The following is a 20,895-nucleotide window of genomic DNA, read 5'->3' on the forward strand; positions in this document are numbered from 1 at the left end:
GTGGCATTGATAACACCCAGGACATCCATCCCTGGCAAGCTGGCACCCCCTCCTGATGTTACTGGATTGCCATCCCTGGGGTATGAGGAGGGGATGAGGTATGTCAATGAAACAAATATGGGGACCTTTGTAACACAATTCTGATGGTCTTGTAATGTCATACCCATGGGGTAGACATGATTCAGATAGCTAGATCAATCTCTGAAATTGTTTTGATGGAGTGAACATGGGGAGGGCAGGGTAACATATCTTACATGGATATTCTGACACCTAGAAATGCTGCAACCATTGTCATCATCCATTGTGACTTTCAGGCCCTCCAGGACAACCATTCCTGACAAGCTTTCATGCTTGCTAAACTTTACAGGATTAGCACCCCCAGGATAAGAGGAGGGGAATGACACATAGGGTCCTTTCTGGTGTGATCCAAATGGTCCTGCCATGTCATTCAAGTGGCACAGACATGGTATGGACAGCTGGATTGATCTGGAATTGTTTTGATGGACCCTGTCCACATTGACTGGGACACCCTGTGACTTGTTTAGAGTGCACTAACTATCTTTCTCTGACTCTCCTATGTCTATTGCATGTCTGGTAATACAACTAAAATACATCTTAAAACATACCAATGTTCCTGTCTGACCACTCCTCCTCAGAGCATGCTGGATCACTTGTAGTGGTGTTCGTCCCCCCTTGGACCACCTCAATTGACCTAATTTGGACATCCACAGGTCCTTACAGCAGGACGAACCCCATTGAACACCAATGAACACCAACAAACATGAACAAACACCAATGAACATTGATCCAGAACCAAGGCCCCTGTCCACATTGACTGTGACACCCTATGACTTGTTTCGAGTGCACTAACCATCTTTCCCTGACTCTCCTATGTCTATTGCATGTCTGGTAATACAACTACAATCCATCTTATAACATACCAATGTTCCCATCTGACCACTCCTCCTCAGAGCATGCTGGACCCCTTGAAGTGCATCAACTGAGTGCACAGAGTGCATCAACTGAGTGCACAGAGTGCATCAACTGAGTGCACAGAGTGCATTGACCAAGCGCACAGAGTGCACCACAAGTTGGCACCACATCATTGATACATGGGGAACTGGATGAACAGAATTCATCACTGTCTCCCTCTGTACCCATACCCTTGCCTTCCCCCTTGCCATCCCTCTGCTTCCCTCTATGAGGTGGCCTTGCCTCTTCTTGCTGGAGGCTTTCGAGCATTCTTTGCCTTTGATGACTTCTTAGTCTGTGCCTCTTTCAGCCTCTGCCTTTCTAAGATGAGGGCCTTGCTAGCCAGCAGTTCGTCATATCCTGCATGCTCCAGGAGCTCCATCTGCAGTGCATTCCTGGGCTTTACCACTTGAGATGCTTGTCTCCTGGCCTGTTGCTGTTCCTTCTCAGTGGAGATACCCTTGATCTTGTAGAACTTGGGATTTGTCACCAGAACCACCTTCTCACCCTCCACCCACCATGTCTTCCCAGGACTCTTTTCACTCCCTTTGGTCGCATCAGGTAATGTCTGAAGGACAGAAAATATCCTGCCAAGGTGGTCCAGCACCTCAAACTCCTCCAGGGGTGTCCTGTTCTTCATCACCTGGTGATACTCCCAAATATAGCCAGGCTTCGTCCAGAAGACATTCCATGGTGACCTCCGTGAAGGTTGTCCTGCTGTGGGTCCCAGGAAAAACAGGTTGACCCTCTCTGCAAAGCTTGACTGTTGGCGACCAGCCCCTCCACTCCCTGCAATTTCTGCATTGCAGGCCTTGAATTCGCAGGCATGTATTGTCCTGAAGGTCTGGTTCAGAGTCCAACTCTGAATGGCTTCTTCCAAAGATGTTGGCTCTGGTTTTCCCTCTGAGCCTGTCAGCCAAGTCGCATCCAACTGGATCCAAAGCTGACAGGTAAACAGAACGAAAAGTTTCCCTACCACTGGCCCCAGACCAGACAGTTGGGCCGACCACTTCCAGTCCTGCATGATCAACCAAGGCTGCAGTTGGATGGTCCTTGTCAATTTGGCCCACGTCAGTCTGCTGCCAATGGGAAATTGTTCCACTTTGTCCAGAGGGGGAATCCTTGGCCAGGCAGGTCGTCCATCACCCCTCTTCAACTTTCCCTCCATCAGCTTGAGCACCTCCAGGTCATCATGATCCTGAACTTCTGGAAGATGGGGGACATGATGCAAGTCCAGGTCCAAAAGGAAGAACATTCCCAACCACTCACACACCCTGGAGACCTGCAGAAGGGCCATGGACTCTCTCACATGGAAGTCAAGGATTATTGCAGTGGTGGACGTGCACCGAATCATGTGGCAGATGATGCCAGTCAGAATCCCAAGGTTGGGTGGTTCCAGTTCCTTGAGAGAGATCTGAGCCAACTGGAGGGCCCTGATGCGTCTAGCCATAAATTCCAACCAGACTTTGGTCGGGATCCAGAGAATGGGATTGGAGGCTAAAAGCTCTTCCATCTGCAAAGATGGAAGCATCAGATATGAGCATGATGGAGCTTGGAAATGCATCACCCTTTGTGGCACCACCAGTATTGCCTGCTCCACTGCAGCCCCACTCATCCTGTACTCGTCTCACACCCCATATGACCTCTTCTTTGCATCTCCAGAATACATGTTGATGGCCTGCATGCATTCCCCAATGAAGTCATTGTTCAGGGCATAAGCATCCTTGTCCATGACAAAGGTGGGGCTGTTGTCGTTGGGTCAGATCACCTCATAGGCCAGATTATATGCACTTCTGAATGCAATGTGAGTTTGCCTTGCTCGCTCCTGTGACATCTCTGCTTGGATCCCCCCATACCATCCAAGCATGCAAGTGTGGTGGGCATTTCCTCGCAAATATCCACCTGCCCCAAAGGAAGCTTCCAGGGCATCCAGTCTCCACAATCCAACGAGCTTTTCATCACATGTGGGGTGAATGCTGATTCCCAAGTCAACCAAGAGCTCCCCATTGGCCCTGTCTACCATGTGGGACCAATCCAGAGCTGGAAGTCCATGGAGGAGAGCTTGGACTGGCATTTGAATGGCTCCTGACAGGGTGGTTTTCGTCCACAACTTGATTCCCTTGCATTCCAGGACAAAGAAGAAGGAACCATAGTTTGCAAATCATGAAGGGTCCTCTCGGATGATTGCCTCCATGGTCTTCTGGATCTGCTTCAACACTTGCATAGAAAAGGGGACCGCTTTTGGCCGACCAGCCTTCTTGGTTTTGCCACCCTTTCATGCCTTGAACTGCACTTCCTTCAGAGTGAGAGAGACATATGGTGCACTCGAAACATCTGCATGTGCATGGATTGCTGGAAGTAGGACATGCTCCCAGAAAAAGTCAAGGACCTCCTTTGGGATGCGATTGGCACGCTTGTGTGTCATCTCGTCCCTGTGGATCATCCTGGGGAAGCAAATGTAGACATTCATGGTGCCAGCAGCGTTGCTCAAGGCACCAAACACTGTGTGAGGTACTCCACACAGAGGAAATGCCATGGTCAACCATTCGGTATGGCTTCCGATGGCACTGGAATCTGCCTCTGACTGAGGCACGAGGATGTCAACATACACATGATTGTGCTTGTGCATAGGAGCCTTTTCCTCGATGATGGGACCAAGGTAGATGGGCAGCGGTGTGTTGAACTGTAGGGAATGCATCACCCATATGAGACTGTCAATGTCCACAGTGACTTCCAACTCCTCTGGAGTCACCAACTTGTGATCCAGCTCCAGGTCCAGGCAGATGTGACACCCATCCTCATGCCGCCCATTCACAAAGGTGTTCATGAGATGTTCTGACATGCTTGAGCCAATCTCGATCATCTGAGAGGCACCCAGTATGACCACATCATCCACATTGACTCTTGATGGATGGGGCACCTGCTGGGCAAGAGAGTAATTTCCTGGAACAAAGCAATCAGAAGAGGGCACCAGGGCAGGATATGAGTGCTCACCAGTAACATGGTCGCCGATTTGATGAGAAGACTGGTAGTTAGCTGGAACACCCACTTGGAGGATATGGTCTGACAATCTGATGGGGGGACCCAAGTAGAACATCTGGTTGAAGGAACTCAGCAGATGATAGCCATAATCTCGAAAGGATGTCCACATCCCAGGCCGATAGTAGGGCTCCTCCACAATCTCGTTGCAGTTGTGGTCCTGGTGCAAACTTTCCAAGACAGGTCCTCCTTCATACTCATCAAACCTGCGATTGAAAGGTTTCCATCGTTGACCTTGGTATGCAGGGAGGTATACCGGCGGAGTTGGACATGGGAAACGGTACATCATTCCAGCTGACCAGTCCTTGACATGCTTGTGTCGCTGGATGATCTCAAGGGGATCATCTGGAGTGGATTCCCCTTCAACTTGATGACCATGGGCAGCCCGAGGAGGAAGTCGATCCCTGGCTCTGGCCCTGCTCACATAAGGGTAGCGCCAAAGGAGATCCCTGAGACGCTGAGACTTGGCATCCAGAGGCAAACGATGGTCTTCACCTTCATCTTCAGTGTCAGTCAGAAAGTCACCATCAGAGTGCACATCAGGGTTCACTACATCGCTGGAGTCATCCCCCCTTTGGCAGCGAAGGCAGTTGGCCCCAATGACATTCAACTCATGGACGATGGTAGCATGTTGCTCTCCAGATGATTGGTTTTCCACATCCATGAGGATGTCTTCACTGATGGCTTTGGTGTCGTCCCACTGTGTCCATATGTGACTAGGGGGAAGGGTGGTTGTAGACAAGTAACAATAGTCCTCCCAGCACCTTCGACAGCCCTCCTTCACCATGACAAGCATTTGAAGGCAGAGACGATGACCACAAGGAATTGGAGGGATGTGGATGGTAGGCCTGCCATCACCAGATAGCCCCCCTCTCATGAGTGACTCCATGACAAAGGATGCAATGGGGCCACAGTCGAAACTGTTCTGTGACCAATTGTACACCTGCACATCAACTTGGGTTGGGTTGATGGCATCGAATCCATGAAGCGATGCTATGCATGTCCAGTAGAAAGGGCCATTCCATGTGTTCCAGTCATCACGCAGTGGGTCATAGTGGGGATGAGGGGTTTCTGGGACATGTTTGATGTGCCTTCCAAGGATGAATGCAAGGTTCAACCAATAGTCAAAGACTGCAACAAAGAAGTGACTGTTTTGCATGACCACAAAGGCGATGGGAATGGATGGATTGGCAGGATGGGAATCGAAGAGATGGCGTTGACAAAAAAGTTGAATCTCCTGTGCATCGAGAAAATATGTTGGCAACAATGAGCTGGTTCTATCGGACCACAATGACATCATCGAACCAGAGGCCATCGTGTGTAAGTCATCCCTGAATTTTGTATACAGCTTGGAAGCTCATGGAGAGCATAGTGCCAGCAGACATCACATCTTTCAGTGCAGAAAGGTGTTTTGGTCCTCTGATAGGACCCAAGGATATGTATACACGGTGGACCATGAGCACACATGGTAAACAAGTCATCCAGGTATTGATAAATGGCATGACACCAATTTTTGAAAAACTCCTGACATAAACTACACCCCATCAGGGCCCCTTCCATGCTTGCTCTGTCTGTGAAAAACCATATAACCCAGACAAAGCTGAACAATGGTATTGTTGAACCTGCAAAAATTGGTTCCACTGCAGTTGTTTACAGAAACTCGCAAAGGGAAGCACCAGACCCCTGGACATCACAAAGGAAGTCCTAAATGGGACAGGTCTCTCACTGCAGGATATTCAGGTGCATGTCCTGTGCATTCCGATATGCAGGGGAAATGAGGGTGGTGTGGTGGGCAATGGTGAGGTTATGATGAGTATGTGGGAGGAGGTCAGAGCAGCACAGAATGGGCAGAGACAGGAGGTTGAAACTGGTCTACAAAATCATATGACCAGTGACCTGATCCAACAGGCACAGAAGTCATATGTGTATTATCGATGCTCCTTCTGTTTTGCAGAAGGCAGAGAGTGTTACATATGATGTAGGCTCTTTCTTGGCTGTAGAACCCTGACCCAAACAAATACCAGCCATTGAACAGAAAGAAAGGAATTGGAAGAGGCCAGGGTGATGATCAGGAGGCTAAATACTGCATTGGTAGTGTCAGATGCTGTGGTAGAACTGAATAAAGAGCAGCGGTGGGATCATGCACCAGTATGTGATATTTCAAAGACTCTTCAGACTGTCAGCACCATAGCACCTGCCCCCTCTACATGGATTATGACACTGAAAACACATGTAGGCATAATAGGCAGAATGCATCATGGAAAAAAGCAGCAAACTGGATCCAAGTGACTTGGATGGCCATAATTACATCGGTAAATGTGGGTGGGACATGCTGAACAACAAGGAACATGGTCTAGCAACATATAGAAAGGGGCAGGTGGTCATACTCAGATTTCTCATATACCATCAGAGAAAGCATTTGTCAGGTTGCTACATCGTGGATAGCCTTTCTGACACTGGTAAAGTTGGTTAAGACATGGTGGAAAATAGCAAACATCACCTAGCAAAATATAGACTGGGGGAGGTCAGGTGGTCATGGACAAACTTATCATATACCGTCAGAGTCAGTGTTCGTCGGATTTCTACCACTGTGGATGGTCTTACTGACATTGGTAAAGGTGGTCAAGACATGACAAACAATGGCTACCATCGCCTAGCAAAATATAGACAGGGGGAGGTCAGGTCGATATACCAAAACCTATCATATACCACTAAATACTGTGTTCTCCGGGCTTTCCCCACATCGAAATCACCTCATAACATTGGTAAGTGAGGTTAAGATGTGTGGAACGACGAAGAACAAATATATGGAGAGGAGGAAGTCGGGTGGTCATACTGAAACTTATCATATACCACAAGAACCTGTGTTCGCCATGCTTCCACCACCTTAGGCAGTCTTACTAACATCGGCAAAGGTTGTGGTGACATGCTGAACAATGATGAACATGGTCTAGCGAAATGTGGACTGGGGGAATTCGGGTGGCCATACTGAAAGGTGTTTGCAAGGCTTCTACCATCTTACTCTGTCTGAATGATGTCGTGGTAAACCCATGGTACAGCAAAGTATCTACAGCAGGAAGTTGGGTGGTCATGCTGAAACCTATCAGTGTTCCATAGCCTTCAACACTTTGGATAGTCTGCCCTGACCACTTTACAGGGGGAATCGATGGTAATGGTGCTAAACAGGTATACTACTGTATTTGGCATGAGGGCTGACCCGCCCACCTTGTGATCAGTTTTATAAACTGGTCCATTACAGTAGTCTCTATCAGGACATGGAGTCTTCATGCCTTGGACATGGTCAGTCTCACTGTATGTATATGGTGCACGACATGCACTATTCGCCTTACATTCCACTTACATAAGCGATCGATGATGGAGGAACATTTACAAGATAGATTATGTAATTGATCTTGACTACTACCATGGCTACCCAGTACTACCCGTCTTCCCTCGGATTCATCCACAATCTCAAAGCCTTGTCGAAAAAGGATCGACATGTTAGGTTGGCTCCAAGAGGCTCTGAAGGGTCCATCTGGCCATGCCAGGTCACCCATGCTGACAATAAAGTCGTGGTGGAGCTCCCCAATCACTACTACGAGCCTATTCAGGCTTTCACCTGGAGAGAAAAGGCGATCCGGCTGGTGCTTCACTTCAAGAAGAAGGAGGAGGTGGAGGTGGAAGAGCCGCTGGTGGAGAATCTGACCATGATCCTCGCATATATGAACAGGGTTTTCGTTCAAGTAGTTGCGGAGGCGAAGAAAGTCAAACGCAGAGATCGCACACTCGATTGGCGAAGTCCGACATTCGACAACTACTTATTGATAGAATATTTCGTGCGGCGCCATGAACCGGCCCAGGTGAGGAATTACAGACGCAACAACGACCACAACATCAACCGCGCCAGCATTGCAGAGGTTGGTAAGTGTTTCGATTTCCTTGCAACCTTTTGCTGCCATTCACATACTTATACCACAGACTGGGTTCACCATGAGCGCGCCCTGGGTGAGATGTGGTATGGGAGCCGGACTCAGTTCGAAATGGATGAGAAAATGAAGACTGTGGATGTGGCAAGGAAACTGATCGACGTGATGGTGGACTTCTATGATCCAGTGGAGGATGAGGACCCTGACTGTAAGCACAGGGATACTTTCTTTCCCCATCTACTGAATTCTAACTTGAAACAGTCGGATACACGTACAAAGAACATCTACAAGGCAGCGCTGCAGATAAAGGCAAGGGAAAGGCAGGGAGAGGGAGAGGGAGATGATAGCATTGGAGGAGGTCATCGCTGGTGGTGGGGTGCGTAGCAAGGGCAGGGGACGTGATAAGGGCAAGAGACGAGCGGGAGGGACTGTGAATCAGCGCAGAGCCTCTCAGAGGCTGAAAGATAAGCATAAGGAAACGTCCCCCATGCCATCGCCCTCTGGATCTGACCGCTCTTCGATGGATGTCTAAGGCATCGAAGATATCATTTGTACATATATATATTAATGTACTTGGTAGACATCTCCATCGATTGTCCATCAGACACAGAAGTGGGATCATAGGCAAGAAGTGCTGGGATTTCTCCCTGAGATTTTCCTGGAACTGGTGGTCTCCATTCATTAGACTAGAGATTTACAAATGTTTCCATTCCCATTCAGCAAAGCTACTTGACCAACGAAAAAATCATGTCGAGTCCCATCACACTACAATGAATACACTAGATCAGATGCTGGCGCAACCTGAAGTTTGGCAGTCATGGGGTCTGTCATGCAATCGACAAGGAGGTGGGATTTATGGTGTTTCACATTCCACTGGCACTTGCAATGACTCCAGAAGCTACTATCACTATCACTATGCAGCTCTTGCCATTGAAATGGGCTGCGCATGAGAGGAGAAGATGAGGTTAATCCACCACATGTCATCGATCGGTCTTCGGTTGACAGAAATATACGATACACGTGCTACCGATCAAAGGCCTCATTAACATGGGACCGATTTAGGCGATATGCTGTGTTGCTACAAATTTCATCTTCATCCTTATCATTCAGCCTGATTCGAGATCGATCTCAACGACATGTCGGACTACTACTGGCAGCAATCACTCCCAACGCCACTGCAGATCGATTACATCAAGCAGATCATATACAAGTTGGAATATGTAGATCCCGAGCAGACCATGGTGAAGGTCACGTCTACGAATCTCTACCTGAAGATCACTGAGGACCGTGTATTGCTCCCCGGGCACTATTTCGAGTTCATACAATTGTTTTTCTGGAGGTATTACCTCCTGATGCGATTACATCTGCATTTCCAAAAGGCTCAGAGCAAACTGTATGCGAATTTCCGCCCCACCCTCCTCAGAAACATCGTCCATCTGGACAACATCATCGAAGCCCTCATCCGCCCAAGCATCGGTATGAAAGAAGAAGATATTCCAACACATCGCTGTCCCAGCTTCGAGGAATTCCTGGTGACGGAATACCTCATCGGCCGGCATGATCCCGAGTCGGTAAACAATTTCAGGGCACATTGCCCGACCAATCTTGAGAGATTGGTAGAACCCATTGGTGAGTCATCATACAGGTTTCCTTTATCATCCAAGTGTCTGATACGGTCATCAGAAATGGACTGGGATCGTTATGCTGATCGGTTGCCAGAATGTTTCTTTGGGGGGGAATACCATTGGGAGGTAGATTCGGTTCCTGATGAAGACCTTCCGAAGATGTGGGAAGAAGTGGTCGAATGGTATTCACAAGAACTGGACCCACATTGGAGTGAGTGACGTTTCCAATCCAATAACATTTATTCTGACATTACATCGATTACATCAATAGTATCTCAGTGGGTGGTATGGGATGAGGGGCCTGGTTTCAATGATGAAGAAAAGGGTACAGATGATGGGGGATCAGGATGGGGACATAGATCAACAGAACATGAGCGATGTGGACCAGGACATGGAGCATGGGGATGATACGAATGCTGAGATCGGTGGGAGAGAGGATCATGGAGGGGAAGGGGGCAATGGGGGGAGTGGACGCGATGAGAATGAAGAAGAGGGCAGCGAGGGCAGCACCGATATGGGGAAAAATGATGGAGGTGGGGAACAGGACTCCGACGTCCCCCCTCCTGCAAACCAGGCAAGTGCATTTCATCTCAACAGGCGTCACTGAACCTCACAATCCGATGTCAGCTGGCTGTGACACGGAAGCGGCAGTTGTCAGAGGGCAGCGACGAAGAAGAGGGTGGCCAACGGAAAAGACCATCTCCAAACCCTCCTGCTGCACGTCCCGACAGGGAAGGCGACCAGCCTATAGGGTTTAGTCAGCACTTGCTATGGATGATTGGTCGACCTCCCCCCCGTAAGTAATTAATATCGATTGCTTTGTACTCTCCTGTGGAAACGCATATGAATATACTGTTTTCATCACGATAGCCCATTGGTCTCCGCCGCTAGATTCAGACATGATTGAATCACCAGTCGACTTCCCATTGGAATCGTATTCTCAAGGTGCTAGCATTGTAAATGAGGGCCTAGATCCCACACCATTTCCAGTGGCTGCGGGGGATGATGAAATGGCTACCCATGGTGACATTCCGCCTGTAGCAGATGATCCACCTGCGAACCAGCGATCTGGGAGGGAGCGTGGAGGGAGGCAGAAAGGAAAGGGGGTGGTGACGACAAAGGAATTCATTACCACACAGCTCCTGCAAAGCCAGAAATCCTCAGGCACCCCTCAATTGGAGCTTGCTTATGATTTTGATATGATCAACGTGACAGTCAGTCCAAGGAAGCGCACCATCGCCAGAACACTGCCTGAAGGAATGCAGGAGGTTTCTCCGATGCCTGGTCCATCTAAGATTAACCAACCACTCACGTCAACCAATACACAAACTCAAATGACACTCGATAGCGAGGAGGTAGTTGCAACCCATCCACAGGCTAAATCAGGTGCTGTAATCCTTCTCACTGGGGAGTCCAGATGGCATTGAAGATGGAAAATCCATGTGTCTCCATCTCCAAGGTCAAAGGCCATTCATTGAATTGCTGTTGGGGTAGATGGCAAACACCCAAAATTTACTTTGCTCAAGGCTCTTAGGGCCTGAACAGTAGCGAAATTTCTGCTTCCTTATGCAAAACATATACAAACCAAGTCTGTGCAGAGTTCAGCAGACTTCCAAGTTGATACCCAGCTGTGGGCACATGGCAATCAACCACTCATACACTATGCTGTTGACTATTGCTATGGTTGAGAATTGCCTCATTACCATGGAGGAGGAAGAGGAAGAGGATGACAAAGATTCCAGGTCTGATCTCATTCAGAGGGTGCTAGTCATGCAGCAGGTTCAGAACTATGCAACAGTTGCTGCTGTACTTGGTATATACCAGGCCACAATCGCAACCCTTCGAAGTGCTACCCCAGAACCTTACCACACATCTTCTCTTTTGGGACAGGGATGGGTAGATGAACTGCTTAATGGGCACCCCCCACTGATCAGAACTGAACTTGGCATTCACAAACATATCTTCCTCAGGCTCATATCTATCCTTCGAGAAGGGCAGCTTCAATATTCAAGAAACACCATGCTAGAAGAGCAACTGGCAATTTTCCTGTATGCAATGGTTATGGGCTTATCAGCCCAGCATATCGGTGAGTGATTCCAACATTCGATGGACACTATATCATGGTGAGTGTGCAGTCACCTGAATGCATGGAATTTCTGCTAATCATATATTTTACCCAGGTATTTCAAACAAATGCTCCATGCATTCAGTGAGGGTCCAATTTATACCACATATGTCCACCTTCCCAGAGCCAATTCACTGATCCCCAGTTGTATTGCCACCAATACAAAATTCTATCCTTACTTCAAGGATGCCATAGGTGCTCCTGATGGCACACATATCACATGTGTGCCATCAAAAAGTGAACAGGATCTGATGCACAATTGCAAAGGTTTCTTATCTCAAAATTGTCTCATCACATGCTCGTTCAATGGTATTATTACATATGTTCTTGGAGGCTGGGAAGGATCAAGGCCACTGATGCTACTGTCTACCATAATGTGCACTTGCAGGACTTTGCAATTCCTGATGGTTGCTATTATCTTGCTGATGCAGGATATCCATTGACTCCACAATTACTTGTACCATACCATGGCCAATGTTATCATTTGGCTGAGTGGGGTTGAGCTAACTTACAGTAAGTACTATCATATCCTTATGTATGTTTGATTCTCATTCACTCCATACAGGCCAAAGGATAGCAAAGAACTCTTCAACCTTTGCCATGCCATGCTTTGAAACAACATCAAGCATAACTTCAGAATCATAAGGTGGTGTTTTCACACCCTCATTCTTCCACCCAAGTATGATATGGTGATCCAATCACAGTTGCCTGTGGCTGCATGCTGCCTTCACAATATTATCTGCCTCCATGATCCTGACAATGTCAACATGCTGGATCCCGATGCAGTCAATGAAGAAGAAGGGCCACTCCTAGCACCCAAAGAAACTGATGTTGGAGACTTGCAAGATATTCCATGGAATGCTGTCACACACCAAAGGTGTTTGGTGAGGTGGACATGGATACAGCTGATGAATGGAGATGAAGGCCATAGCCCTCATGCAAAGAAGGACAGCCAGAAATGTTGGCAGTCATCCCTCACACAAGAACAAGTCATCAGTGCCAGAGAAAAAGAAAGGGAGCAAGTTAAGTGCTGGCTAAAGTTCTTAAGCACCCATGTACAGCATTCCAGTTTTCAACATATCTCTGCCATTTCTGCAGATACCAAGACCATTCCCACACTCACTTGTAGTGCTCAGCCACACAATCTTACCTTCCAAGATTGGAAAGGATTTGTGCACTCCACACATTTCTACAGCACTCCCTCCAAAAGATGCTCATTTCACTAACTTCTTCTGATATGGCCACCTCTACATCAATCATTTCACTTGTCCCCTTTGCTAGGGACCATGGCTACATATATCTACCAGGAGTTCCTACCAGCTTCTGTCCTGAAGCATCCTGGTACATCCCACCCTCATCTGTGCCCTCTCAGCCCATCCAGCTTGGACAGCATGTTCTTTTTGTCAGTATGACCTCTGGGAGGACATTCTTTGGTCACCTCAGGTCTGTCATTTGCTTGGAAAGGTCTTATGTGGTCATTTCAGTCTCTCCAGTCCAAGAAGCATATGGATCCTTCCTCCCTGCCCCCTGCAATGTCTTCATACCAGTCTCATCCATCATTCATCCAAGATTGCAACAGCTACAGTATAATCTACTGTTCCCCACTCTCCCTGATCACATCCATGATGAGTATGATGCACATCTTGCCTCCTTGTTGCAAGATACAGCAGAAGACACTCCCCCTTCATCCTCTCTTCCAACAGAGCCTCATTCATGAAGTTTTTATTTGCTTCCCTGAGAGGATGGTTTGGGAGGGGGAAAGTTGTGATCCCCTATGCTCCTGTCACCCCACAGACCCCCAAAGCTTGACCCCTGTTGACATCTGACTCACCCTGTCCACTTTTGGATGTACTATATTGGCATCAGATCAGCGCTGCCTCTCTGTCATCCCACCTTGGCCTAGAAGCGATCTCTTCGAGATGTGACATGCACAGCCTCCCCCTAATGTGATTCCAGTGCGCTTTCCCAGTTCCTGACATTACTTGACTCATACTTTGACGTTCTGACTGTCTTTGACTCACCTATTGCCAATACTTACCAATCTTTTGACTTTGCTTACTGGTTCTTTGCTTTTTGGCTTGCTAATCCTTACCAATGCTTACCAATGCTTTCCAAGACAATTACCCATCGCTTACATTCCTTACTCATCAGTTACCAATCACTTACCAAGTGTTTGCACCTTGTTTTCCAAGGGCAACACCCCTGTGCTGTATATAAATCACTGTACTTAGATAGCAAAAAAAAAGGATGTCAGAGAGCCCCTCTTGCTCACATTTTATCATCACTCAGTAATTCATTCAGCAGTTTTGATAGTTGAGACTTTATTAAGGGTCTAACTATTGTCTACCTTGCTTATCCTTGTCTATCATCAATATACTTCACTCCAAGCCCTCCCTGAGCTCAGTGCAGCTTAGGACATCAAATTAAGTCATCATCCATCCTTCTGTAGGCTGATGTTATGCTCCCATCAGGGGTCGTTCCTTTTTTGGTTCCCCTTGGTTATGTGCATCATGTGCCTCGTCACATCCCTAATAGTCATCGCCATCCTAGGGGCTCAAATGCTCCAGGGAACATTTGGGTCTCCTGTTGTTGTCCAGGTATTTCCAATACTTGTCAATACCTCATTGCCACTATGATCCAGTATTCCACCGCCCTCTCTGATGGACAACTTGTTCATTTCTTGTTCCATTAACCCCTTATGACTCATCTATGTTGCTTACTTGTTGTACTATAGCTCCAGTGTCTGGCTCCTCGCTGCACACTGATTGCACCAGCCAGTATAGCCTTCATCCCCTTGCTGATCTCCATCATTGACACCATATGACTCATTTCTGTTTCACTGATGAACTCGTTGACTACTGCAGATACACATCATGACATGTCTGTTGCAACTGGTATGGTACTCGTACTTAGGGGTATATAATCCTATGTACTTTGTCCTGTATTGGCAGTTTTTCAATAGCTTGCAACTGAGCTTCATCCCTTCACTCTAATCTCTGTTCTCTCTCCATGCAAATAACCTTAGGGACTCGCCAGTAGACAGAACCTCTGTCAGATTATTGTGATAACTCAGCCATAGGGGTTACGACAAGTGCAGCCCGCAGTCTCCCACCTCGCATGCTCCATGCCTATTCCATTTGAAGAAGTCACTGCGCTTGGGCATAATAAAATCAAAAAACTCTACACAGCTTTTGGGACTTGTCGACCCCTTCGCAAAAAGTATACTCGTCCCTGGTTACTGAACTTCAACAAACCATTTTCACTACAAAGGCTCGTTGGTTTCCCTCAGTGTAAAAACTAACCTGCTCTCTTATTCCACCTCTCAACTCGACCTTAACAAAGTCAATAACAAAAATTGAGAAGCACCCGTCTACCCTCAATCAAGTCCACCACTCTACAGGCAGCCATTAGGCTTTAATAGATCGCCTCCCTAGAGTCAACGCTCGCATCTCCCTACATGTAAAGCCACTTGCACAAACATCAAACCTTCTTACACTGACAGGTTTCTTTCGAGAAATAAATCCTCCCTCAGCCTTCGTTATCACTTCTCGTTAAAGTGTCTAAACCTCAGAAGTCGAGACCCCCTGTCCCTCCTTGATCAAACCCTCTTGGGCTTGGTAGAAATCCTCCATTACTGCCCATCCCTTTAGGAAGACTAGGACCCTCGGCTACAGCCTCGAACCCTCACTTATCTTATCTATCCCGGTTTAGGGATTCAGAAGTTGCACTTAGTTCAGAAGAAGAAGATGATCAAAAGTCTGATACTTCTTTTGGATCAGTCCTCAAGGAAGAACAAGAAGCACACAAGTTGCCCATGATGTCCATGACAATCGGACATGGAGAATCCACTCCTGAGATGCCAACAAGGACCATCATGGAAGAGGAGCTAAAACAGAAGTTGGAAGAACAAAGGCGTGTATTGGCAGAAGATTGGTGCAAGATCGCCGGTGCCATGAGTAGCGACCCTTTTCCAACAGGAATGCCTATGGACTTGGCATTATGAGCTTGGTACACCAGGAACTTCGGAAAGGTAATTCCCCCAGAGGTCCCTGCTGGAGGGTCCAGTAAGGGTAAGGCCTCAGCCAATCCTGATGACCTGTATGATTGCCGCCCACCCAATGGAGGTAGGGAGTTTAATGTCGGGTGTCCCGGTGAATACGATGGAAGCCACAATGGGCTTCAGACCTGGATCACTCAGGTCAAAGGATATTTGAACCTAAACAAGCATGTCTATAGCACGGAGTCCCTCAAGATCTCGTTCGCCCTCACATACATGATGAAAGGCACTGCCATTTTGTTTGCCGAAAACTATCAAAATGAAAATAAGCTTCTCAACAGAATCATCTACTACATGGACACCTTCCAAAGGTTTGTGGAACATCTCAAAGCCACTTTTGAATCCGGCGATCAAACTGCTCTTGCTATCCTGCATCTTTCCGACATCTCTCAAGGCAAACAAGAACTCGAGGCGTACATCACTGAGTTTACTGGGCCTGTTAACAAGGCTCAACTCAAAGAAGAATCGCGTGAAGCAGGGATCTTCTTCAGGAAAGGATTAAATAAAGAATACCGTGACTGGGTTCTTAATTCAGGGTGCACCCCATCCACAGTCATCAAGTGGATACAGTGCATGGGAGAAGCCAGAACTGCAATCGCCACCAAGCATATCCTAGAAGGGAAGGAATCTCGGTATGAAAGAAAGTTCATTCATTACTGCAGAGGTTCCTGAGATCCTGATGCGATGGATGTCGATAAATGCAAATGGAATGTAAGATGTTCTAAACCCGAAGTTATGTGCTTTGAATGCAGAGCAAAGGGTCACTACAAGTGTGACTGTAAATCCCCCATGGGCAAGAATCTCCCCAGAGTTCAGATCATTCTATCCACTGATGGAACAAAGACCGCTTATATGGGAGACTGTCTTGTGATGGCTGAAGAGAAAAGAGCCCATGGGGTGGATTTTTAGATGGGACCACTGATACTCCTAAGGAAGGTCCCATTTCTGTATTATCTGCTAATTGTACTCCTATAAATGATGAATTGACCATGCTAGTTGGATCACCACTGGGAAGGGTCTTTCTACCAGATTATACAGCAGGAGTAATGGCCTGTGTTGACTCAGGCACCAAAGTATCGCTCATCTCGGAGCAAATAGTACAAAGACTCATGATACCAACATATCATGTAAAATCAAGGTTCAAAACCACTTCCTTCACTGGAAAAGATGTCGAATGGATTACCCGAAAAGTCTCCATTCGAATCATCATCAAGAATCACATCATTCGCATCAAGTGCTACGTCGGCCTGCTCATTGGAAAGGAGCATGTCCTATTGGGGATGCCCTTCCTATGACAATTCAAACCAAGGATGAATTGGGAGAATGGGAGAATCACTTGTTGGGATGATGGGTATGTACTGACTTTGGAAACTGACCTTTACATCAAGGAGCAGGTTCCATCATATGAAGGAGGTGCTGTCAAGTTCAATGATGATGGTTCTGTAAAAGAACCAGTAAGTATCAATAAAACGACTCTCTCCACAGAACTCAAAGCCGCCCTGGCTACTACCAAGGAAGAAGTAACTCTCCCTGTGGAGTACCAGGAATTTGCCAAAGTATTCTTGGAAGAAGATATCCCACTGCCAGTGCACCGCCCTGGATTGGACCACGAAATCCAGTTAAGAGAGGATTTCAAGCCTAAGAAGGCAACAGTATATCCCATGTCTCCTGATGAGCTAAAGGTTTTAGATGGATTCTTGGAAGAAAATCTAAATTGCAAGAAAATTTGGCCATCAACGTCACCACAAGCTGCTCCAGTGTTTTTCGTCGCCAAGAAAGATGGAAAGAAATGACTAATTCAAGATTACCGATACTTGAACTCATTTACCATCCTGGATGTGCACCCATTACTGAATGCACAGGCTTTGTTCAACGAGTTGGTCAAATCCAAATACTATGCCAAATTCAATGTTCGTTGGGGATTTACCAATCTCTGTGTCAAGGAAGGAGATGAATGGAAAGGGGCATTCATCACACCCAGAGGATTGTTCAAACCGACAGTAATGTTCTTCAGACAATGTAACTCACCACTGTCTTTTCAAAGGTACATGGATTGGACCTTCCAGTCCCAACGAGGAAAGCAGGTCGGCTATATGGATGACATCGCCATCCATGCCAAGACAAAGGAAGAACTTCGGACTCGGGTTTGCAAGTTCCTGATGATCTGCAAGAAGGAAGGATTATGCCTCAAGATCAGCAAGTGTGTCTTCGAGGCCGATGAAATTGAGTTCCTAGGAATGATAATAGGAAAAGGGCATATGGAAACTTTGCCAATGAAGACCGATTCCATTAAAACCTGGGAAGCCCCTGACAACCTTACGAGGCTACACCGATTCCTCAGATTCTGCAATTTCTACTGTAAATTCATCCCATCCTTTTCAAGCATTGCCCACCCACTACACGACCTCACGAAGAAAGGGGTGTCCTATCAATGGACTCCGGAACGCAGTTCTGCATTTGAAAAGCTCAAGTCTTTGTTATGCTCAGCCCTGGTCCTCACTATCCCCAACTTCTCGAAACCTTTTGTGCTTTTTATGGATGCCTCAAAGCTCGGAACTGGTGTGGTCCTGGCACAGAAAGGGGCTGACAACGAATGGCACCCCTGCTCATACCTCTCCCAATCCCTCGTTGGTGCCAAGCAGTGCTATCAGGTCTATGACTTGGAAATGCTGGCTGTTATCCATGCCCTTAAAGCTTTCTGCCCCTATCTCCTCTCCCCCGTCGAACCTATGGTGGTTTTCATGGACCACAAAAACCTTGAATATTATCAGGAACCACAGCAGTTGACTGCTCATCAGGCTTGCTGGGCTGCCACTGTGCAGTCATACCCGCTCTGTTTTTCCTGGCAAGCTGGTCATTTGCAGGTCCCCACCTACACGCTCTCTCACTGCAATGAGGACTCCGAACCTGACCCTGTGGCCAGGGTGCTCCCTGCGCACCTTTGGCTTTCGGAGGGGGTGGATCCCATCGTTCACCTCGTTTTGCCCACTTTTTCTGTTACAAAACTACAAAAATGATTAAAAATCAACCGACTCTGCCGCATTGGCTGCCTTCCGGCTCGACCTTCACATTCCAAAATGAACTCCAAGCCTTATTCCCGCCCATCTGAGGAAGTGTCAAAGAGGAATAGGCTGCCTGATGCTTGCCCTTCTGAGGAAATTAACAAAGGAGCCAGAGGAGTCTACACGATATCCATGGATCTGTATGAGTGCATCAGGAACATGTCAAAGGCCTCTGCAGGTCTGGAACCAAAAGATAATCTGACCATGGCAGAAGACAGAACAAAAAGGTTCAGAACAACACAGTTGTATATCCCCCCTGACCATCATCGCCATTGCATGCGAACCTATCATGACCATGAATCCTCTGGACATCCTGGACAGAAAGCTATGTTCGCGAAAATGAGAAAGGAAGTATGGTGGGAAGGTATGGGAAAAGATATCAAAGCTTACATTGCAGGATGCCCAGTGTGCCAGACCACAAAAGTGGTAACTCACCCACCAACCCTGCTGGTCACCCCACATGAAACCCCTAAAACTGCTTTTCTGTTCCAACAAATATCGATGGACCTTATCACGGATCTCCCCATCTTGGGAGAGTCAAAATATGACTCGATTCTCACAGTTGTTGATCAGGGTCTTATGAAAGCTGCCTTGTTCATCCCATGTCATAAAACAATTGACTCCATCGGGCTTGCCTGGCTCTTCCATCAGTTCATTTATTCCTGATATGGCATCCCAGAGTCAGTCATCTCAGATCATGGACCCCAGTTCATGTCATCATTTACAAAGGAGTTATACAAGGCCATAGGAGTCAAGACAAAGCTCTCCTCCAGGTATCACCCTCAAACCAACGGAGAAAGTGAATGCGTCAATCAAGAGGTAGAGGGATATCTATGACTTTACTGCTCTGAGTTCCCAAACTCATGGGCCACTAAACTCCCTTCTGCTGAGTTCGCTCATAACTCTCAGGTGCACTCTGTTCATCAAATGACTCCTTTCTCTCTCCTCCCTGGCTATGACCCCTCCCCCTATCTGGAAGTTAAACTTACCCTGGTTCCTTCCATAGACGAAAGGCTAGAACAACTGGCCTTGAACCGAGATGTCACCATTCTTGCACACAAGAAAGCACAGGACCTGATGTGTTTGCACTCAAAAGGGTCTTATGTTGTGCCGAAGGTCGGAGATCAAGTCCTCCTGGATACCACTCACCTGCGCATCAAAAATCAGTGCAACAAGATTGCGCCAAGATGCCTCGGCCCCTTTCGAGTGACTCAGGAGGTGTCACCAGTCACCTTCTGGTTGGATCTTCCACCAACATGGAAGGTACATCCTGTGTTCCACGCCTCCCAGGTCTTCCCTTTTTTCGAAAATGAGACATATGGTGCTGTGCCTGCAGCTCCACTACCCGAGTTAGTGGATGATGAGATTGAATGGGAGGTGGAATCCATTCTTAATCACAAAACTGATGGTCACAGAGGCAAGAGAAGATACTTGGTCAAGTGGAAGGGGTTCCCGCATTTGTCTAATACATGGGAACCTGAAGAACACATAAAAGAAAATGCTTCAGAGGTGCTTGACCAGTACAAACTCACCTGCTACCTATGAAGTTAGATGGACTCCCCTCACTCCATCAACACTGAGAATGATTATGTCGACCTCCCCCTTGCCTCAGAATCTGTTCACAATGCTGACAACAACAGGCTCATCCCCCCCATCGCTGTCTATGCCCCGACCTCGCCTCCAACATCCCCAACCAGCTTTTATGTCTCCAGGTGCTCCTCACCAGTGTCCCAACCCCATCTGATATCGCCCCCTGTCTCCAGGACTCAGGGACCACGTCCACTCCTGGGGTTCTTGGTCAGATGCATCCCAATGCCGAGGGCCAGAGTCCCCCTTAGCAGGGACAGTAACCCCAAAGGAAAGGGTAAGGCGTGACTTAGTGATGACCCCGATAGTCCAGCAGCCCCCTCCAGTAGCACCAATGTTGCCAAATCTACCGACTTACACACCACCTTCACCACCTACTCCAATGGTGCTCAACATGCAGCCCTCAACCTCCTCACATCCACCGCCTCTGCCAGGCTTGACCAGCAAAGATTACCAGTCTCAGCAGCTGACTACCTGGACGTTGTTAGGGCACTTGACATCT

General features: G+C 47.5%; 3 protein-coding genes across 3 annotated transcripts; 2 read left to right on the forward strand and 1 right to left on the reverse strand.

Annotated features, from left to right (window-relative positions):
• Positions 1–194: 194 nt before the first annotated feature.
• On the reverse strand, positions 195–5,326 carry F5J12DRAFT_786485 (uncharacterized protein; the record flags this gene model as incomplete). The annotated part of the gene is made up of 11 exons (XM_051743454.1): positions 195–436; positions 557–580; positions 627–712; positions 872–906; positions 942–1,022; positions 1,077–1,224; positions 1,260–2,485; positions 2,606–2,717; positions 2,829–3,091; positions 3,266–3,915; positions 3,967–5,326. The coding sequence occupies 11 exons, from the start codon at positions 5,324–5,326 to the stop codon at positions 195–197; spliced, it is 4,227 nt and encodes a 1,408-aa protein (XP_051595251.1).
• A 2,110-nt stretch (positions 5,327–7,436) lies between these two features.
• F5J12DRAFT_897691 (uncharacterized protein) lies at positions 7,437–8,281 on the forward strand (the record flags this gene model as incomplete). The annotated part of the gene is made up of 3 exons (XM_051748046.1): positions 7,437–7,932; positions 7,990–8,145; positions 8,199–8,281. 3 exons carry the CDS (start codon positions 7,437–7,439, stop codon positions 8,279–8,281), a joined length of 735 nt encoding a protein of 244 aa, XP_051595252.1.
• A 792-nt stretch (positions 8,282–9,073) lies between these two features.
• Positions 9,074–11,088, forward strand: F5J12DRAFT_966595 (uncharacterized protein; the record flags this gene model as incomplete). The annotated part of the gene is made up of 6 exons (XM_051750015.1): positions 9,074–9,566; positions 9,621–9,773; positions 9,834–9,887; positions 9,922–10,115; positions 10,190–10,358; positions 10,433–11,088. 6 exons carry the CDS (start codon positions 9,074–9,076, stop codon positions 10,987–10,989), a joined length of 1,620 nt encoding a protein of 539 aa, XP_051595253.1. The 3' UTR covers positions 10,990–11,088.
• Between the last annotated feature and the right edge of the window lie 9,807 nt (positions 11,089–20,895).

This window comes from Pisolithus orientalis (assembly GCF_024613125.1).
Source record: "Pisolithus orientalis strain OTSU chromosome Unknown F5J12scaffold_58, whole genome shotgun sequence".
NCBI classification, from domain to species: domain Eukaryota; kingdom Fungi; phylum Basidiomycota; class Agaricomycetes; order Boletales; family Pisolithaceae; genus Pisolithus; species Pisolithus orientalis.